Source organism: Centruroides vittatus, unplaced genomic scaffold, assembly GCF_030686945.1.
Source record: "Centruroides vittatus isolate TY-2023 unplaced genomic scaffold, ASM3068694v2 contig_1033, whole genome shotgun sequence".
In the NCBI taxonomy this organism is placed as follows: Eukaryota; Metazoa; Arthropoda; class Arachnida; order Scorpiones; family Buthidae; genus Centruroides; species Centruroides vittatus.
In genome coordinates this window covers 2,096,570-2,120,521 of record NW_027120671.1, presented here as the reverse complement: position 1 = coordinate 2,120,521, position 23,952 = coordinate 2,096,570, and the positions used below count along the sequence as shown (strand labels likewise).

At 28.8% G+C, this 23,952-nt stretch overlaps 2 protein-coding genes across 5 annotated transcripts in view; both read right to left on the bottom strand.

Annotated features, from left to right (window-relative positions):
* The window catches only part of LOC136968683 (ankyrin repeat and death domain-containing protein 1A-like), a 28,046-nt gene extending 21,721 nt beyond the window's left edge, over positions 1-6,325 (bottom strand). For 3 of the 4 annotated variants that reach the window (XM_067262699.1, XM_067262691.1, XM_067262711.1), the window contains exon 1: positions 6,195-6,325. The gene's annotated coding sequence lies outside the window, so the exon portion shown is untranslated. The remainder of the gene's footprint in view (positions 1-6,194) is intronic. The other variant, XM_067262703.1, reaches the window with a different exon arrangement.
* Positions 6,326-9,568: 3,243 nt separating this feature from the next.
* Positions 9,569-23,680, bottom strand: Tctp (translationally controlled tumor protein). Its single transcript, XM_067262679.1, has 6 exons — positions 23,525-23,680; positions 23,375-23,445; positions 12,190-12,371; positions 11,996-12,117; positions 11,803-11,915; positions 9,569-9,778 (listed from the first exon to the last, which is right to left on the bottom strand). The coding sequence occupies exons 1-6, from the start codon at positions 23,550-23,552 to the stop codon at positions 9,776-9,778; spliced, it is 519 nt and encodes a 172-aa protein (XP_067118780.1). The 5' UTR covers positions 23,553-23,680; the 3' UTR covers positions 9,569-9,775.
* Between the last annotated feature and the right edge of the window lie 272 nt (positions 23,681-23,952).

Sequence of the window (23,952 nt, the reverse complement as noted above, 5' to 3'; positions counted from 1 at the left end):
AAATCTCCTCATTAAGAATCTGAATTTTATTGAGGTATCTTAGAGTACGCACGGATTTACTAAATATAAACTCTAAACATTAGTAAACAGCTTTAATAAAAATTTCAATAATTCTTTTGTTCTCGACGAATAAAATTCAAATTGCTAAAAATTATCATGAAAGTTATAAATCTGCTAAATTTTTCAGAATATAATATAAAATCAATCACAATATGATTTATAAAAACAATTTATTGCAGATTTAAAATACATTAGTAGTCACTTCGTATCAAATTGATGGATCAAGTAATTCTCTGGTTTCCATGGTTTTTGAGTCTATCATGACTATCCGAAAATTATATAACGGATGAAATAAAACGAATAATATTGAATGAATTTTGTTCATGTCATCAATAACCAGGAAAAATATGGAAATTTCTGAAACATTAATATCCATTAATTAGAGTAATGTAAGTAATAAAATATACAGATTACATCGAGGAAAAAGAAAATAGAATTAGACATTACATGAAAGAAGGGAAGAAGTAATTTCTCTTTGCAGTAAAGTCTTAAATCTTTTGATCAATCTTTCAAAAATAGAGCTTCTTACGTTATCATATACAAGCTTTATTTTGTCTAAGTTCACACTTAAAATACAAATTCATCTTTAGATAGATTTATATTAATATTAATCATCAACTCTACTGAAAAATGGTACACATCTATACTTCTCTAGGAAAGTTTGCAGATATTAAATAAATTAAATATACATGCAATATTTATACAGTACTTACTAAAATTTATTCAAATGATATATTAATGTAAGTTTAATATTAAGTAAATTATGTTGGTAAACTATGCATTAATAATTAATATACACAAAATAATTATGCTATTTGGAAAGTTTTTAAATGCATAATGTAACAATTAAAATATAGCTTCAATTGATTATCTTAAACAACTGATTGCAATATAATAAATCAGCGTTTCTCAAAGTGGGCGATAACGCCCCCTTGTGGGCGGTGAGTAAATCTAGGGGGGCGCTGGAGGCAGGGTACTGAACGGTGATCAAAGGTAAAAGTTCCCTTTCCTCTGTCAAACGGATAAGAGGAAACATTGCATTTAATGGTTTCCAGATGTCGAGAACAATGTATGGTAAGGGCACAAAGTGTGAGATTCGTAGAAAAGTTTTCCTAAGAATATTTCCAATCCTTTCTCACATGGGGGGCGTTGGGTATAACTTTATGGAACAAAGAGGGCGGTGGATTGAAAAAGTTTGAGAATCACTGTAATAAATATTCATTCTGCTTTGAACAATCTTTAATCTATAATTATTAAATATATACATCCACAAGAGCCGAATTATCGGGCTAGAGTTGGCTATAATAAATAAATAATTAATAAGACAATTTGGCACTAGAGCTTGGCGTTAGGTGCCATCTCTTACTAAACTTAATAATTATAATTAAATTAAATAAATAATTTTAATAATTTGGAACTGGAGGAAAAGAAATTGGCCCGAAGCGGGACTCGAACCCGCAACTTCTGCTATCCGTGCAGATACGTTACCAGTTACGCTACCCGGACCTTCAGTCCGATCGCCTCACAGAGCATGGCACCTAATGCCAAGCTCTAGTGCCAAATTGTCTTATTAATTATTTATTTATTATAGCCAACTCTAGCCCGATAATTCGGCTCTTGTGGATGTATAGCTTTGTAACGGGTTAGTCGTTATTTATTTATATTAAATATATATTTTCATAAACAATTTAATTGTTTCGGACATCAAATTTTCTTTTATATTTATTTCTTAAAAGAGTCAATTTATTTTTCCAACTAAGACTGCTATTAAATTTTTTCCTTTAAAACAACTAAATTCTATTAACTGGCAAAAAATATTGTTAAAGCACTATTATCCTACTCATTAGATTATATGCTTGAATTTTGTTCTGTGTATGAATGTATTATTAAGCAAATTTACAGCAAACTGTTGCTTTGGAAGATATATTAGAAATATAAAAAAAATATCATATATAACTAAAAGGAAGAGAGTTATCTTACAAATAGAAAATCAAGAATACTTTTTGATTCATAATCATATCAGTTTAGTTGCTTGAATTTATAAAACACTAACAATTGATAATAGCATTATAACTAACATTACTTATAATGTTTCTAAAAATGTGTGCATTTACTAACAAAACAGAACAGTAGAATGAATTATTTTTAAAAAGACAATAAACATGAGATAAAATAGAATTAGAAAATTTAAAACTGATTGCAAATCGCATGCATTTTTATACATACAGTAGGCTCTTCCTTATCCAAACTAATATGGATGGGAATGATCGAGACATTAGAAACATCTGGATAAGGGAGTGTGATCATTTTTAAATAAGACTAACATACATGCTTATTGTATGTATAAAACTATTTTGACATTGACAATTACAATTAATTTTGAAAGTACTGTGTTAAAGTTGTTTGTTTTAATCGTGATTCACTAATGAGCTGTTACACCAATGTTTCATCATGATCACATCTGCAATTGTTGATGAATTATGCTCTCCTACAAACTCCAAATTAATCTTAATAAAAGAAAAACTTTTTAAATGTACACAATGTTCTGAATTTTACCTTTCCATACTGCAATGTACAATATTTCCAAAAATTTGTGGTTGCCTTTGATCAGTCTATATATGGGAGAGTCTAAATATGAGAGGGCTAGATGTGGGAGAGTCTATTGTATATACACTAGGAGGCTTTGCCCTCCTAGTTGCTTACAGCAGCCCAACTCCTTGCTTGCTTCATCCACTTGCTCTCAATATAAACTATTCACATCAAAAATTTCAATAATAGTTATATTTTTATCTGTCTAATTCTGAATGGGAATTCCATAATGCACTATGTTCAGATCTGTTTAGAAATACATCTCCACACTCAAACAAATTGAAAAAACTTTTTTTTCCAATTCGTTTGAGTGTGGAGGTGTATACAACTAATTTGCGAGAACAGCAAGAAATCAAGTCCAAAAGACACAAATCTTTTTTTTCAGATTTTCTTCATCTAAGATAAAACAATCCTCAGATTCCAGAACGAAAAAAAACATTCTTATTTTCGAATTGGTGAAACATCAATTTTTTAAACAACCCACAGAAAAATATTCCAATTTCATGGTTACTTAGTTCACTTTGCTTGATCACTGCATGAGTTTTCCCACTTTTTCCAATATAGACTATTCATAAGAAAAGTTTTGAAACAATTCAACCCTCTGCAAGGGGCTATCTCTACTCACTTTACTCCCCAAGAACGCTTCACTTCACTAACTCACTTAAAAACTGTGATAATTCATCGATTTCCGGTCCACTATTTTTATTTTGTTTTTTCACTACAGAAAAAATATTGTGACAGTTTTAAGCTAAGTATTTTATATATATAAATAACAAGATGCTGATTTGACTTTAAATTATTACATTAAAATAAATTAAAAATTATTAAATAGTACAGTAATATCCACTTATTGTAATAATCTTAAGACTTACATATACTGATAACGATAACCAAATTGAAAAATGTTAAGCAGGATGAGTAAATAAGATTACAATTAATGAAAATTCTGATTTTATTGAATCTGACTGTAAAAAAATTTTAAAAAAATCCTGTATAACTTAAGTACAATAATTTAAAAAAATTTTTATTATTAATAGTAATTCATTCTGCATAGAATTAACAAATGTTAATGATTTAAACTACTGGACCTTGATCAAATAATGATTAAAACATAACTTTGATTGCAATAATCAAAATATTTTAATTTATATGCTTTGAAACTTGTTAATTCCAATAACATTAACTAACCACTGATCAACAAGTATATGATTACAATAAGCAGTCTGCATTGTATATTGTATTAAACCCATTTTTTCTAGAATATAGAAACTTTTATTGATAGTGTAAAAAAAATAATTACATCATAGAAAACTTTTAAAAAATATCCGAATTATGTAATCTAAATTACCGGTTAATTGAAAATCAATATTATACGATTAGATTATTTTAAATTTTACTTCTGAAGTAGAATTATTTTACAAAATAGACTAAAATACTTATCAGTTTTTATATTAACATTATGCAATTAAATAAAGATATAAATCTTAAAGAAAAATACAATTGGTATAAAAAAAAATGCGCAATTTATTTTCTTCGGGATTAATTAAAATAGAATCTAAAATTCTCGTAACAATTTTCCCAAAATGATTTCTACTCGTATAAAAAAAAATATTACAGCTTGCGTTATTCCTAAATTTTACATTTTGAACTTTTTATTATTATTTTAATACAAAATATAAAATATTTAAATTTGTTTTTCCTGTAACCACATCAAATGTCTACTTATCTGATGCCTCTCAGACATATACATTAAGATAAAATTCTATTACACAATAAAATAGATTTATCATAGTCTAAAACAGAAAATAGATAGTGGATAACAAAGTAAAAAAATATTCTAAATAAAATAAAATAATAAGAAAAAGTTTTATGTTATTTAATTTTATAAAAGAATTATCAATCGTATTTATGCAATTGATAACTATAATCTAAGAATAAAAAAATATATTGATAATTTACAAATAAAAAAAACTCAAGCCCGGTGAAAAAAATATAATCATCTCACATAATATAAAACATAAGAAATTCAAATGTACAGCAATTTTTATTAATGTTAAATAAAAAAAACACTCATTTATTCTATAAATATAGTATATGTATTTACAAATTTGTACGTAGCGTAAATGAATTCATAAACTAAAGAAAAATAATTAATAGCTGTAAGTCAATATTAAAAACTTCTAATATTTTTAATACTTTTCTTTAATCTATAAATTTTAAATAAAGAATTTTAATTAAGGAAAAACTACACGGTAAAAATTTAAATGAAAATATTGTCTTATACATATTTATGAACAAAGAATGAGTTTATAATATTTGAATATATTTAATTAAAAAGAAATTATGAATTGTTTAATTATTTTACTTAATATAAGTAAAATTACTAAACATATTCTTTACTTAAATAATTAATATATATTTTTTGTTTCATTATATATATTTATATATAAAATAAATGTTTTATTTAAAATCTTAACAGAAAATAAAAAGATAATTTCAAAGTGAAAAAATAAGATTAGATATTTATTTTGACATTATCAGCAACATATGCCATTGACTTCATGTACTAGCCTCATAGCAGAACTATCAATTAGAGTATCAGAGCAAAAAAGCTGATTGGGAGATTTCACTGCAATGTCATTTGACTTGTTAGATCAAAATAAAAAAGCTATTTTTCTGAACCAGTTATTATAATACAATTTTACCTAGAAAAACTTATTGTATCAGCTTTATATATTGTATATGCTAGCAATATATTACAGATTTTAAAAAACAACAATAATGTACAGTTCAAATTTAATTATTATAAAAATATTTTACAGAATATTTTGCATGTGTTTCTTAAATATATTTTTTTACGTAGATTTTACAAAATATCTATCTGTCTGATGTACTGTACACAAAATAGCATATAAACATATATGTTTACAGTATGCAGATTAACTTTGTATGTAGTACTATATATAAGCAACAATTTTTCTGTATTACAAGTATCTATAAGAGAAATGAATAATATTTCATAGCATACTCCTCATGTATATATATATATACACACGAGGAGTATGCTACGAAATATATATACTGCAATAAAAATATTGGAAGTTTCCGCACAGTTAACTAAAACATAATTGTTGATTGTTTGATGCTGCTATATATATTGTGTGAACCACCATTATCTCTATAAATAAAGTACCATACTTTCTGCATTAGTTTTAATTACTTTCACCTGTTTTCAAATTAATAAATTGTATTAATTATATGCAAATATTAATATATATATTCCTCCTATTATATATAGAATATATATATATATTCCTTCTATTTTTATATGTATATTGTATATGATCAGGTAATTGCAAACATCAGATTTCTTTCAGTAATACTTTATATGTTAACAAATACATTTTAAATAGTTGTTTTTTTATATGTGAATATATCCAATATTGTTTACATATTATGAAACATGAATATTTAAGAAATTCAAAATATTAAAACATTGCATAAATTAGAGATTGTTTATTGCACTTATTAAATATATAATATACCTATATCAGAGATATTTCTTGCGAGAAAGCCTGCAGAAAAGATTCAAAACGTTTCGAAACATTACAAACCACTATCAAGCGTCATTGTGTCGCCCCTCCAGCCATACCAATATCAATTCTCGCATCAGTACCACCTGGTATCTAAAATTGCTTTTAATAATAATAATAATAAAAAAATTAAATGTCTACAAAGGTATAAGGAAAAATTATCTTATCTTTGAGTTTGTCAATAATTTATATCTGATTAATTGATACAGCGTTATAAATTTTAATCTACAGTTCTTTACTATTGAATAGCGTTTATGATATTTAACACTATTTTATATCACCAACGATCATCACGTTAAAACACTTTGTTATCCAATATGTTTTGATATATTTTATATCTTTAAATACAAATTCTTCCTTTTAGTGAAATACAGATATAATGCCGGCATTTAATCCGGTCAGAGAACACTAGGAACTTTTTATGGGCAGTCTATCCCATATATGTCGTATTACTCGACCGCCTCCATTGTGTGCTGTATAAGAGGGCATTCTGAAAAGAAAAAAAAAAAAAAATGCTCTCTTAGTGCCCACGGGGCGGAGAGACAAATATGAAAGTGTAGAAATAAACAATGGAACATCTTTTATTGTGTTTTAGATTGATGTTAAATGAATATTCATATGTTACGTATATTTTATGAATTGATAACGAGTATAAATGGACTCGGAAAATTTTTACTCAACGCTTCAGACATCACTTGAAAAAATAAAAATCTGATAATGGAAATTTATATAATTTTTTCTGACAAATATTGAAGCTAATACACAAATATCGAGAATGATTATATACATTATAAAGAAAAACTAAGTTATAGTGAGATTAGTCATTGTTATATTACTTGTTGATGCTAATAATTATTAATGAAGACAAATATTTATGTACAATATTAGAGACTAAATACAAAAATCTATTTTTGAGGTCCATTCACAAATTCACTATCACCGGAGTCAACCTTTCATCCCGGATTTATTTTTACACATATTCGACGTCACAGTAACTGCTATGACATCTTGTAAATACATTTCAGTAACAATTAAACAATTTGCATAAGTATAGACGTAGAAGAGCCTATAAAGGTCGATTCCACTAGTGTTAATTAATAAGGACTATTCGTGTGACGTAGGTCACGTGATAGTGTGTAAACAAGATAGCACGCGGTCAGCATAGTGGTTATTCATCTTGTTTTGAATAAAGTGAAACAAACGAAAATGCCCATCATGTTGTGCAAATGGATATACAATTAATACACAGGAGGAATATCATTCCATAATGTCCTTCACAACAAATAAAGGAATAGCTATTAATTCCATAATAAACGGACTTTAAATGTCACATGCTGTGTTAACTCATTATTAGTATTCAGAATATTGTAAGAAAATTGTTTATATGTATAAAGTAAGTAAACTTAACTACATGATTAATATAATAATAAATGACTCGAAAAAGTTAGCATTATTTCTAAATTCGTTTCTCTGACAATATTTTGTCATACACAGAACGGCCAAAATCAATTAAATTCATCGGAACGTCGATGGTGCATGTGTGACATATTAAACCATTTTCGATCAGTTTTCAAATTATCACGTAAATTTTATCTAAGCCAGAAAGGTACGCTAATTAATCTTGTGTTACGGTGGTGACGTGAATGGACGTTTAACACTTCGAAAATTTTTTTTAGTCTCCAGTATTGGACAATTTAGTAAAAATTATTCAGAGTAGAAAAAATATAGCTCATTCATAATATTAATTAGTATTCAGATTGTTAGTTGGTCTTAACAATTATAAAAAAAATCTCGAGTGGATGGTACTTCAGCAACTTTTCCTACATCTTAAAATATTAAATAAACGAATTCATAAATGGTATTAGCAATCATTATAACTGAGCACGACTTGCACTTGCCGACATTAATTCTTTGAGTGTGATATTCGAAATATCTCTCATTGCTACAAATTTCAAAACATGATTAACATAGATTTTGATCCTCTATCTTTATTCCAAAGTTATCCTTATTTGATCTTCGAAACTCATTCTGCGGTTCTACCATGAATTGTACAGCACAATTAGCAATTTTGAAAAATGTAATATGCACACCGGTATTTATAATTTTGATATTGTTAAATCAATGGGAATCTCGGGAATCCAAATTATAGTATTTCCACGCATACTTTTATTTGCGTGGAAATACTATTCTACGTCCATTTCTAAAAACATGATCAAGTTGTTTTGGCTTACAAGAACACAGCACTGCTGTCAATGTAAATACACCAAGACAGTTACTATTTAGACACATTTCTGCGGTAACCTATCAAAAATACTTCAAAAAACAGTTAAAAAAAAAAGTATATTCCATAGCTTCTAAAAGCATACTCATTGTATGCGTGGAAATACAGTAGGTAATTTGGAGTTCAGCAACAATTAAAACCAAACACAAGCACTTACATTCAAGTTTATTAATTTCTAATCCGACTTAAGACGCCTGATTATTGAATTCTCATATTTTTGATGAATTAACGATTCAAACAATATGACGTAATGACAATTAAGCCCAAACAGCACAAATTCAAATGTTGATGATCGAAACAGAGCACGCTGCCATCGCCGGTAGTGCCAAGCTGGCGTATTTCCACTAAGTTTAGTTTTAACGAATGGAAAGCACGTCTGTACTTTGAGTACAGAATAGCAGTTTAATGTGACTATCGGATCGCCAGATTAGATATTTTACTTAAACTAAAATTATGGGTTTAAGTAGAAAATAAATTTTAATATGCAATTACGAACATTTTAAAATTTATAATCGTTACGTTCAAACTCACTTAAAACAATGGTCAGGATTCCATTCTTATACCAAAACATCAGGTCGCCAAGAAGTGTTGCTATTAAATTTGTCATTTTAATTAGTGTTTAGAATATGATTTTCGATATTTTGTAACTATTTTACATTACTGATAGAACTTTGTTCTACCTTTGTTATGTATAAAATGCAATCTTCAGGTTGGTGTTTTGTTAAAATGAAAACAGGTTTGTTGTAATGAATTACATTTTATAAATCTGAATTATTAAAACACTGTTAATATTCATAAGTTTGATTACTTATTGAATATATGTTTACGAAATAAACATTTTAATAGTAATTTGATTGAAAAAGTGTGCATCTTTATTTTAAATTAGATAGAATTACTTTAAATTTTCAAAATACATCTTTGAAAACGAGGACTGTTATTTCAACCTTTATAATAACGGTATTTTGAAGATTATTATTTCATCTCTATTGCATTGCACATATCTTTAGTTGTCTTCAACCTGATTTCACTAAGAAAAATCCACACATCATGTAAAGCCAATTTTATTACAGCTCAGCTGTTAATTCAAAAATCCAAACAATTTTCCAAAATTATAGTTGAGACACAACAGGCTGTATTTAATTAGAGGCTAGATGTTCCTATTCCTGATATTGCATGAATTTCGGAAGAATCCAACCAGCTGTTCCAACTCAATGTCTTAAAAAGCTTAGATTCTTGCTATAACAGATGATTATTACTAGAAAAAGAAAAAAAAAATATCAATTAAAATTTATAAATATAAACTTCAGGAAATTAAAAAAAAGTGATATAGGCTCTTTGAATTAAGTGGCAAAATTGAAATAAATATTTTAAATCTAACGTAACTTTAATTATAATCATCAGTTTTGAAGATCTACCTAATATTGTGTGCTTTATTAATATATATTAGATTTGTGGTAAATGTTAAAACTTTGTTAAACACAAATCATGTTGTGTGTTAACTAAATGGCTATTTTTTTTCTAATGTGCAAATTTGTTCATTAGTAGTAAATGGAAAAACCTTAGCTCAGATAAGTTGTTAACCTAGCGAAAATGTTATTACTTGATAGCATGGTATTCAAAGAGGACTTAAGTAGTAGTTGAGCTAAATACAGCGACAGAAATTACAAAATGCACACTCCTTTCTTATCCTAATTTATTCCACATGCACTATTCTACATGTATGCTGTTCTAAATTAGGTACTACTTATATGTACAGTACATAAATTCAGCAGCCCAAACATGAATACTTAAACAGGATACATTAGTGAACAACAAAGCAATAAGACTGTATAAGTTGAATGTTCTGCCCGTTTTTCTTATAAGCACTTAATATGCAAGAGAAACTGCAAATAAGTTTAGTAATGTTTTAATTACAGGATTTGGTCAGCTAATAACTCAGCACATTTTATTATAATCAGAAGATAGTTGTTGGCAACTTAATTGATGAGACTGTCTTGTCTATAAAATCGCACTGCTGTCAATAGCTGGACACCTTAGGGAGGTATGGAGTAGATGTCAGGAGTTGCAATTTTGCACAGAGTATTTGGTGCCCAAATCATGTGCACATAAAAAGAAAACAGAATTGTGGGTATTGTAAGTAGTCAGGGGACTGAGAACAAAGTCAAAATAAAATATAAAATGGTGACACTGTTTTTACAAACAGGCACTAGTGCGAGATTTGTGCATGTGTTGCTCATTGGGAATTTCAAAATGTGAAATCAAATTTTGACAAAAGTGTGTTCTCTTGCTCTCATTGTTTGGCACGATGGCAAAATGACAAGAGCAACATTGGGACAATTCAGGTACAAATATCTTCCTGCTTACCATAGCCAAGAACAGACCCATGATATGCAACCCTTTGTAACCACGGCGGCAACGAAGCCTGCCGTAATCTACGCCAGGAGCCCAAGTACTGGTGTCGACTTTTCCTCGTTGGTTACTGCTCATTTTTCTCTTTTCCTTAGAGAACTGTGTGCAGTCAAGCCAAGTCACCAAGACATACTCTCATCCCAAAACTGGCCTTGCTCTTTTACTTTTTATTTATAGAACTTACAGTGTGAATAAACAATTTAAAAACAAGTACATAAAATTAGTTGAAAAATAATTTATGCCTCCATCAATAGTGTTTCAAAGCAATTATAAGATTATAATTTTCCCACAATTTATTGCAGTAGCAAGAAAGCAAAAGTTTGTATCTTTACATACGTATTTAACACACTAAACAAATCATATGCTGATGCAGTTCATTCTTACTAATCTGAACTTAATTTTTAAAATCAGTTAGTTCAAACTATTTTAACAATTAAACTGATAATTATTAGTAATTACTTTATTTTTGAATTTAAGGTTAATGCTACATTACCACACATTAAGTAAAGTGACAAATTTAGATTTCAAGTTTTTAATGAATGATTTTTATCTTGTCATACAATATAAGAAAATTTCAAAAATTTGAAGTATACTTATTCACACTAGGAAACAACAACCTAAAAACTAATAGTGTACTTTTATTAATTTGAGCAATGTAAATTTGTTTTGATTCACAAGTACGCATTGTAACAGTAAAAAAATGAAAAAGTTTATGCTAATGAATTTTAATAGCTTCTGCAGCATATTTATAACAGTTTATAAGTGTAATTTGATAGTAACAATTATTACTATTACCCCTATATTAAAATCAAAATTTTTAATACTGGACAAGTACAAGTTTTTGTTTACAAAAATGAAAAATATACTTACTACTTTCTCTTCTTCTAATCCATGTTTCATAAACATCATGTAAGGCTTCTCACCATTTCCATCATCCCGATACTCCAAGATAGCAACCATACCATCAGGATTGGAACTTTCACCTAGAGAAATTCATGTTCATTAATTTATTCTTCAATTTCACTTTTCAAATTAAAAATATATAAACATTTGCATAATCTACCTAAGAAGAACTGGACCTCGCTCAATTTTGGTAAAATTTTTTTCACTGCTTCTGTAATTTTGGCTTTAGCATGATTGATTTCATCATCAGTTTTTCCCACTTCTTTCCATTTATCTTGAAGCCTAAAAAATACAGTTAAACTTAATTCTCATACTTGCAGATTTAAATTGCAACATCATTTTTTTAACACTTACATTTTGGTGTAACTTTTCAGATAACTTTTATAATCATTTTTGGAGAATCCAGTTTCTACAAGTCTTTGATTGAGCACCAAATCTAATCCACTTTCTACATATTCATCTGTTCCCTCATCAACTTCTTCAGCAGATGGATTTGCTCCATCTAACTGAATATCTCCTTGTTTTCTGGAGATGTGCTAAAAATTAAATTATAAATTTAAGCATAAACTGAAATCAAAATTTATAGTGAATTTGTTAAATTGTACATTCTATAATCAATAATTTGGTATAATTTCACACTGTCAAAGTTTATTAAGAGCTTTAACACTACTATAGCAATTACTTATAGACTTAAATTGCAACAGACCTATCTGCCAAAGTCCAATTAGTCAACCACAAGAGATTCAATTATGGAATATAATGCAGTGGTATCCAAACTTTAATTGGTGAGGCAAATTGTGACCTTACCTACCTATAACTTGTATGCAAATACTTCATACATTCAACACACAAAAAAATTTGATGCATATAATATAAATGATAAATATATTTTTAAACATTTTGCATAATAAGATGGACAAGGCAGCCTCCAAAAGAGCAACTCCACCACAAGATTTTCCTGAGGAACGACAAAGACGACTTCATGAAATCTAATATTAATTTTTACAATTACTTGTCCTGGCAATTTTTATCAAATATATCAAATTGTTTGTGGGCCAGATTGAAATATAATGTAAGCTGGATATGGCCCAGTGGCCATAGTTTAAACACCACTAGTGTAAGCTATAGCTTAAGATTAACATTTCTATAACTGATCAAACTACAAATATATTACAGGTCTTAAAATTACATACAACATTAGTAATGTCAAACCATACACAGTACTATAAAATCAAAAATATTCAAATTCCATTGATAAAACTAAAAACTCAAAATAGTCATCAAGAAGTCAAACATTTGAATTTCACTGTAACTCATCAGTATAACTAAAAAATTTATTGCAGTTCAATGTATCATCTAACGATATTTGGCATCTTAATATTTTTCTAATATGTGCTTTAACAACTGTTAGATAACTACAAGATTATGTTTTCTTTAGGCTCAGGGCAATTCAACAATTCAAATGCCAAATTTAACAAAATTCTTGCTTCAGACTGCCCAAAGTATTTTTATAGACTACTTAAAATTCATAACTTTAGGATAATTTTTTCTTTTGAATGACCAAAATATTTGATTTTCAATTAATTTAATTGAAAATCAAATATTTTGGTCATTCAAAAGAAAAAACTTTTTTACAAAAAATGCCAGATAAAATTTTTAAAGTTTTTAATTGGTTATTGGTATATTTAATCATTTTATAAAGATAATTACTTTTATCGCAATAAAAAGAAAACTAAACATTCTTACCAACTCCATCACATTTGAAGAAAATTAACTACTGTTTAAATACAGCATTATGCTCATTGCTTCAGTTTTTTTATTATTAAAAAAATTTCAAATAAACTGATCTAATAAAAATTTGAGTAGGAACTCTTTATTTTAAATTCCATGACCAACTTCGTAAATTCCAACCCTCACATCCCTTACAGCAGGGGGTCTTCAACCTTTTACACTTTTAGGAACCCTTAGAGCTCATTGTTTTCTTGAAGGAACCTCATGTTTACGTAGCAGATAAAACAGTTTATCAAAGCTTTTTTCTACTCAAATTCGCAAAATTATTCTTTTATCTTTATTTAATCTTAATAAAACAATGAATAGTGAGGTAGCAAACAGGTTTTATTTTATTTATTTTCTAGAATACATTTTATGAATAATTAACAAAAGGAACAATATTTTATTAATTATTATGCCTTTGTGTCCCTTTTATCGTAATTTAAAATTTATTCTGTATACTAGTACTTTACATATTAACAGGACTTATTATACTGGAAACTTTCTGATCTGTAAGACTAAATATCTGCATCCATAGTTTCCAGTATAATAAATCCTGTTAATATGTAAAAAAAGTACTAGTAGGCTATACAAAATAAATTTTAAATAATAATATTTTATATTATAACAAATTAATAAAAAGAAACTTCTTTTAATGACTTGACTGCTTGTTTTTTTTTATCAAAGCATTTTTACATCGGGAATAATTATTGAAATCTGCAACTTAATGTCATCTTCAGCAGCCAATCTGTTTCTGTATTTTGTAAGCAGTATTGATGTTTGCTTTAGCATGTTACACCAGCAATCTGGGGGTTTCCCCCCATTGGGAACAGGCCAAGCTAATATAAAAGGTCTTCGACCAGCAATATATAAAAGTTTTAGAAGCAGTTGAGATATACAGGGCAAGCAGGAGCGGAACCTGCATCAACACGGATGTCATTCACGTACCAAATGCATGAAAATACTATCTAGACTCATAATATGTGTCATACACAATACGTCACAGCCGTTTTCGATTTCTTAAAAAATTTACAATGCAACAATGTTCTATTTATAGAACAGTTTTTCCATTTTATATTTTCCTGAAGAGGGCTGATAAAATTAGTGGCCGAAAACATTTGAACTTAATTTGCTGGAAAGTTTGAATTTAGGTGTTATTTTCGACTATGAGATATGATAAAGATTTTTTGAAATATTTAACATTAGAATATTCTCTCAAACTTATAATACTGCATAATTAATACAGCAGCAGACCCCGATGTTGAGGGTGTGCAAAAAGGACTTACCTCCAACTGCAGACGATCAGTGCGCTCGTGGATCAACATCTGCCTCTGTTGAAGGTACATACGGCCGACTTGCCAGACTGCCTGTTAAACATGCGATAGGCGTAGCGGAGAGAGCGATGCAACTCCCGATCATCACGCAACCACCAGAAAAATGTATAACTTTCTTATTTTTTGCCTCTGGTCCAAAAGTAGGGTATCATTGAACTCATATCGGTCCCGAGTTCAAATATATACTCAAAGTCCCAAAATTCCATAGGTGGTAATTTACAGTATCCCCGTAAATAATTCATATTTTAGACTTACATCAGGTAAGTCAAACAGGAACATAAAATGATTTAGATTGGCAAATATTCTCTTATTTTAACTTGAGGTTAAATAAAATTTTAAAATGGAAATAAAACTATTGTTTGTGAAAGTTTCTTTAGTATATTTTAATGTCTACATCTAATCTTCAAAATATCAAATCAAAGTAAAAACAGATCAAGCTATTACTAGCTAGCTATCAAGCTATTAGGTTTCTTAATGTTACATAAGGCTTCAGGAGATTAACAGTAAAGCAAATATATGTAGCCAAAAATTTGAAATCTATAAAACAATGCTTTGTACAAATCATTTACTTTACTGCATATTTTAAAATTTGTTAAACTTCATTTGATTTTAGTAAGTTAGCAAGTAGACATAGCAATGTGCAAGAAGAAATATCTGCAAACATTGTAATGAAATGTCTTCTAATATGCATTTTTAATAAGAAACATCTTAGTTAACCAGCAAAAGAAACATTTTTGTAATTTCTGAATTTTAATATTTTGATGTTAACACATTTCACTGGGTATAAAGTCCTGGTACTCACTAATGTTACATAAATGGCAACTTCAGTCTCATTAGTAAAAACAAATGATTGGTAGAAAAGTAAGTTTTACTAATCTCCATAAAAAGTTCATAACAGTTTAAAAAACAACTGTTTTGTAATTATCACAATATATAAAACACTTGTCAGGCCAAAAATATTTACTAGTTTTACTCCACCCAAATTGCCTAATCTGTTAACAAGCCAACATTACATTTATGCTTTTCCCATCTGCAATCATTTTGAAATTTGATTTATTTTGAAACTTTAGATCTTAAAAACATAAGGCCTTACTATATAATATTTTTTAGCCTTAAATTCACTTTTAATGATTAACTATGAGCAGTGACAGATTTCTTGATCTTTGCAAAGAAGTGATATTTAGTTGTAACAATATATTTATGTTAAAAATCACAATGAAATTGTAGAAATAACCAATGATTGCCTTAAATATAATCTGGCTAATTAAATGACTGATATAAAGTAATTTGTCACTAGAGGAAGACATTAGGCACCATCTCTTAACTAAATTAGTAATTATAAAATAGATTTATTAAATAAATTTAGAACCTTCTGGAATAAAGGAACTGACCTGGGGCTCCTAACATCTATCTCTAGTGACAAATTACTTTATATCAATCATTTAATTAGCCAGATTATAACCTGATATTTAAGGCAATCGTTGGTTATTTCTGTATATACATTGGGCTTTGAGTTGTTTATTATTTATATATGAAATTGTATATTTAAGTAAAAACTCAGGTATTTCCTGTTATTTTCCTCAGTTAATTATGATCAATTTTGTTATAAAATTCAACAGCTGATAAATTAGTATAATTTACTTCAATTTAAATCAAATACAATGAAAATTTAGGAAAATACAACAAATTCATAAACATCTAAAATCTATCTTAGTCAAAACAATGTTAAATTCTTCATTATTATATGAGATTTAAAAAATTATTGTAAATTCACCACAGCTTAAAAACAATTATGCAAAAGCATGCCATTTCAGTACTTTTACAATTTAAAAATAAATACATTTCAGTTATATTACAATTTTGGTACTTTTTCAATGTCACTGGCTTTTTCCAAGCTAATGAGGAATTGCAACTAGCAATTATCATTTCTCCAACTTTCTCTTAAAGATACTTTTTATTGAAAGTTAGAGCAATAACCTCTACAATTTAAATTTTCATAACTATTCTACAAAAATTCTACATGAATCACATTGGATTAAACAATAAGTGCTTGCCAAGTAAAGCAGTTGGAGATTGCTTTAAGTACTTTCTGCTTTTGAAAGAAAACTATACTACTGCTTTGCTGTGTTCACAATTTTATAGATAACCAGTTGAAAGGCCCAATGCAGGCATCGCGCCTTACAGCTGTGTGTGGATCGGAGCATACAAAATATATGCCCCGATACACACTACCCCTACTGCGCATTCCAGGCATTCCGTGACAATAATGAATTCCTATTAAATAAAAATAATAAGATACTGATTATTATACTGTAAAAATATAAAATAATTTATATTGTTAATTTAAATAATGGGTGTACTATAGATTACTCCCTATGGAATTTCAGGACTTTGATTATATATTTGAACTCAGGGGACCGAAATGAGTTCAACGGTACCCTATTTTTGGACCGGAGACGAAAAATAAAAAAGTTATCATACTTTTTCACTTACCATACTTTTTTAATGCTCTCATGCAGACGGCACCGTAGTTGCTAGTATTGCCATCTTGCGGTAAAGTCTGCAAACCATGACGTCGAACTATGGTCATCTTCCGGAGGGTAAACACGTGATAACGATGAACTCCGCTCTCGTATCACGTAAACACGTGATACGAGAGCGGAGAGAGCGACGCAACTTCCGATCATTGTGCAATCGCAAACATGGTGGCCGTTCCCACTGTTCGTGCTCCCGACTGACCTCTCGTATGGGAGCCACCACACGCCGCCATGTGCTAAACTAGTGATCGATTCACGGTAGTTCTTGAACAAAGTAAAAAAAAGGGGAAAACGTCTACTAAAGGCAATTTTAACGGCAAGCACGCGACTCCCAATCGCGATAGCGAGGCCACTTAGCAGAGAGCGACGCGACTCCCTATCATCGCACGATCGCCGGGAAAAAGTATGATAACTTTTTTATTTTTCGTCTCCGGTCCAAAAATAGGGTACCGTTGAACTCGTTTCGGTCCCCTCAGTTCAAATATATAATCAAAGTCCTGAAATTCCATAGGGAGTAATCTATAGTACACCCTAAATAATAGCTAGGGGCACCCATAGTGGCCATTTTTGGCCTACCGTGACAGAACCCAGTTTTTCAGCTTTATATAGTAGATATTTATATAGTAGATTTTTGTATCCTTTGAGTAAAGCTGGAAAAAAATGGAATCTTTCTGTGACAGTATGCCAAAAACAGCCACTAGGGGCACCCCTAGCTATTATTTAAATTAACAATATAAATTTTATATTTCATATATTTTTACAGTATATTATTATTATATTATACTCAGTATATTATTATTTGTAATTTAGTATGCCCCGATGCTTGCATCTGGCCTTTTGACTTGTCAAGTTATAAAATTTATAGCAATTGGAGACAATTTATGTAAATCTTTCATAAGCTTTGCTATTTATGATAGCTGCCTTAAATTATCTCCAGTACTTTTGAAATCTTATTGCAATTGCATTGCAGCAGCGAATTTAAAGCTATTGCTAAGAGTTTTTAATTAAACAGTTTTCTCAGGCCAAACCCTCCCCTACATTTCCACAACTGTTAGCCAAAATAAAATCATATTCCACTAATAGTGATAATTTTACACTACACATTTTAATGTAAATTTTATAATTTAAGATGTAAATATAAAGCCAAAACCTAAACAAAAGTACAGGTATACCTCGAGTTATGTCGTTTGTCAAAAAAGTATATGGAAAAATAAAAATCAAGTTTAAGTCATTTTATTCGCCTTTATATCCGTCTGCCACAAATATTGAAGTCGTAATATCACTAGAAAAGTGTTAAAAGCACATAAAATCATATTAAAATATGTACATTTACAGTAAATGTTAATATAGTCATCATAAATCCTAGAGAACAAAACATGAAAACATTGTTTTTCTGTGTTGTCGTCTTATTTAGCAGTCTTTAAGTGCTCATTATTGGCGTTTTCTACCGTAGATTTGACTTACATCATAACTACACAAGTAAATTCAACTTACGTAGCCTCTCCTGGAACCAATTACCGACGTAAGGTGAGGTATACCTGTAGTGGTTCAATAACTAGAAAGGCTAGATTAATTTTAATTCAAATAAATAGCTCAAACTAGTAAGTGTAAGAAAATTAGGAAAACAGATTGAATGTTTATTAGCTTATTGCTTCATTGTTTCCTGAGAATAGTAAACACGAATTGCTTATCAATTTTTTAATATATTGATGCTAATGTTCCACATAAAACATATGAATAGTCTTCCACAGCCTGAAAGGTTGAGAACAACTGACCTAGTATATGTTAAATCAAGGAGTAGTTATGTAATTACACATGTATAATACATTTATATTTAGAAATATGAAAATAATAAAAAGTTTGAATTTTCAAACTTTGCATTTGTTCTTATATTTCAATGTAACCAGAAAGTCTTAAAACCAAAAAAATGAATATACAAATCTGATACTATGCACGTTTTAAAAATCTAAGCTAGATTCTGAAATTATTCCTTTCACCATGTCTACTATCATGTATTGTATGAAAGCAGTCGTTATTAACCAAGCTAACTTCTATTTACAAATTAATGACTAACAGACATGTTAAGTTAGGACTTTTTAAAAAGGAATTACCTAATAGTATCCTGAGCAAGATATCAATACAACTTTAAATCTGCAGCTGTTAAAAAGTAAATGGAAAGAGACAAGATATAATACATCTTTAAGATAACCACAGGGACAGACAGCATTATCCATTTGATGACCAAGAGTTGGATGACAATGGTTAACATCAACATAACCACTTCAAAACCTAGGGAAAAAACTGGTCTTCAAGGAATGGCCATGTCAAAGTGGGTGATAAAAACAATGTAATGAGAACAGTACTGTATATAGACTATGTCCAATACATAGTACTAGTACATAGAATTGTGTTCTTGTGTAACACTATATACTAACAGGGATGAGGGAGTCAGCAGAAAAATATTGACTCCCAATCCCCATAAAAAGATTCAACTCCTGACTCCATCCCTGCATACTACTATATAGACAATACAGCAAAAAAAAATTGCTGTATACAACAGATGAAAATTTATTAAGTAACATTTAAGACTAATCTGAAAATTACCTTTTCTATTTCAGCTTTATAAGATGATGATTTCAATATTTCTATTTGGTCAGACATCTTTCAGATCAAAAATTCAAACTGCACAAATTTGTCATTAATTACCATTTTATCTAATCCTATTATGGAAAGATTAAATTCATTAGCTTTTGTTATATTATTTAGTATAAGAAAAAATAATAGAACTTGGCACAGGCTAATTTCTGATGAATTCATGATATTAACTGTCAATTATGTATATTGTCCACAATAGCAATAAATAGAAGAAAATAGACAAAGTTATGAAAAAACTGAGAAACTCATAATTAATGCAACAATGCAACATGCCCTTTGTTTCAATTTTATCAACCTGGATGGGATAAAACTGGCCATCACAAAGATGTTATTTCCTACAAAAAACAGATGAATCCTGATGATCAGCTTAAGATCAAAAACAAATACTACCAAAAAAAACTGTTCTAAGAAAATATGGTCATCTGAGGTTTTATTGTATCTGTTAATGCAGAATTAAATATTTTTTATAAATACTAATGAAGCAAGTATTTTTATACAATCATATTAGCATGAGTTTAATGAAATTTGTGTTTTGTGATAAAACAGATGCCCAAATTATAAAACTCAACAGCTTTTTAACAGTTTGTTATATCACCATTAAGCTACTTATATAATTAAAATAGTTAATTTATAGACTAATTACAGCAAATACATAATTCCAGGAGCCATATTCTGGTCACTTATCTCTAATCTCTTCTTTTTGAGACAATAATGTCAAAACAAGATGAAATTAGTCTCTCAGACAGATGATTCTAGCCATTCATAATGATCTTGTCTTTGTTGTTGATGTCATGATTCTATTAAATTGATTATACACGTTCGGGTTATGAGCACGTGCAACACAGTATAGAATTTTAACCGATAAAATTGTAAAATTTTCAAAAACGTAGAGTACGAAATTATAGATCACATGGTAAGGAAAGCATGAGTTCAAAATAAAGCATGTAATTTTGATAAAGATGTCTTTTGTTTTGTAACATTTTTAAATATTGTGATGTCTCTGGTAACCGTGTCTCTTAACAAATAAAAATACTTATACGAATAAGATCATTAAAAAAAAAAAAAAAAAGTCGGTTGCGTTCCCCCCAAGTAGCCACTTAAAAAAAAAAAGCTTTATCTATATCGAAATATTCTTTTCTGAGATAGAGAATGTTCCTAATACGGTTGTATAAGGTGAGTAGCGTCCAGTCACACATATTGGATATAACAAATTCTAGGCAAAAGACGAAAGACCAGTTGAAAGACTGCTATCCACTAGTCTCCAAGAGAAAAAAAGTTGTCCAGAATTACATTTGGAGAGACATGGTGATCGAGATGTAAACAAATGATTAGCCAATCAGTGACCAGCTTGTGACATAGACACAGTATCTCAGAGACAAGAGACACTAACCAGAATACAGCCTCAAATGTTAGATTTGAGATGGTTATTTCAACAGTATTTCAATTAATAGAATTGTGAAATTTTGAGATATCTACAAACAGCTATTTGTAAAATGCATGAAGTGACAAATGTTACTTTGAAACAGTCGTCTCTCAAAAGTACATTTTACTTACAATTTATGAAAATCCTGTGAGGACATGACAATTATTAACAAGATATTTTCACTAGACTGTCTTCATTAATGATTCAAATCACAAGCCACAAAAAACTCACCGTAAAAACATCAGTTAAAGTAGTGCATCCTATTTTCCACAATGATTGAAAAAACAAATTTTGCTAATTTGTACATGTTTGAAGATAAATTCTGGACAGGTTTCACATCTAAATTTGCTTTAAATGGCATCTAAACCAAAAATTTGCATGCAAGTGTTTTTAAAATTGTCACACATTTAAGATTCACGCAGATTGTATATCTTACAGTCATTAATACTTGAAAGCAGTTTTCATTTAAAAGTATTACTATTCAAAAACTTGCATACAGTATACATCTAGTCAGCTCTAATATTTTGTGACTTCAGACAAAAGTCACTTTTCAAAGTTTATATAATACAGATAGTAAAAACAGAATTTAAACATTCAAAATCTTGTATAATTACAAACAACCAAATCAATATAACTCCAAAATAATTACAACTTACTGGAAATAAAAAAACATGGTTTAGGTAACAGTTTTATTCTTGTAACTAAAGTACTTCCTAATTGTGAGAAACAAAATGCTAATTTCTAACTGTAAAAGGAAAAAATATATGTTTTTACAGTATTGTCTTCATGGACAAAATTATACCAAACTAGGTTTCCATATATTATTTTCCAATAAATTTAATCTGAATAAACTAATAAATATAGCTTTGTGAATTACAATTTGTATCTTTTGAACTGAAAACATTATATAAATCCCTAAGTACTGTTTACACATTCAAAATCAAGATATTCGTGTAATCAATTTTAGATACCAAGTTTTGTATATATACACACACACACACACACAAACACAAAGATTAACTTAACATTATCCTCAACTATTAAGTCAGGGTCCAGATTAAAATTTGATTAATCTATGTATAAAACATACTAAAACAGCATAATTCAGAAAGCAAACTATTTTATATGAAGAAAGTTCTTTGTTCAATTGAAAAAAATTAATCTCTAGGTTCAAATAAAGAACAGCAGTTACATATATGTAGAATTGAACATCACTTAAATTACCTAATAAGTTACTATTCCACTCCACGAATTAAGCAGTTTTATTACATATGTAAAATGGTGCCACTTTATTGTTATTAATCTATAAATATATAGTTTAAATATTAAAACAAATCAAAATTTCATAAGTATTTATTGGTTTATTATTAAAATTTATATTAAGTTTAGTCAAAATTTTCATCTTTTATCTGAAAAATAATTGATTTCCCCCCATATGTATCTTTAAAGTTAATATATATTTGAGGAAAAACGAAATGAATCACATGATAACTGCACGCTAATGAAGTGAATAACCTCATATCTCAGAAAAATTATTTCGATGAATCAGTCTGTTTGCCAATACGCAACCATCTTAAGCTTATTTCAAAACTTAATTTCACTAATTAAAAAAGAATATAAACTGTACAAATGTTAACACAACACCAGACATTAATTCCCATTTTAAAAAAGGCGTAGATTAAGTAACATACTGCTCTTAACACTTATCTGATAGAAGGGTTTGTGATAAATGTCGAACGGTCGATATAATACATTACATAGGTTAAAGTACGATTTCATTAAAATTATTCTCATCCGAAAGAGTTTAGATTAGAACTCACCCGACATTCGACTTCGAACAAACAATCGTCGACAAGCCTGCACTTGGAAGAATCGGTAAACATTTCATCGCCTACAAAACAAATTTAAGCGTTAAAACATAACACGAATGGCATTATTTCGTACATTAAAACGTAGTCATTCTTCCTTACCGGTTAATAAATCCTTGTAGATAATCATTTTGACGATGTATTTGGATTATTGGAACTAGTCTATCAACTAACCCAAAGCCAATACAGCTAAAAAGGACGCACTTATCAAATTCCGTCAGAAATATAGCCAATCCAGAGGGCGCTAATTCTAAGCTAGCAGTGTTGCCGGTTTCGAGTAATATATATATTTTTTAATTCTGTAAATTTTCTTGAAGATTAAGAATTTTTTTTGTTTTTGTTTTTTTAACGTTACGATTACATATGGTAGTGCATAAAAATGTATACGTGTATTCTGTAATTAAGCAATCGTAAAATTTAATTATTAACGTTAATTCGGCCTGTTAAAATAAATATGTATAAAGAATACGTTTCGGGCATTTTAAAATGCATTTAGTTTATAGCGAATTAATTAATTTATAAATTTTAAA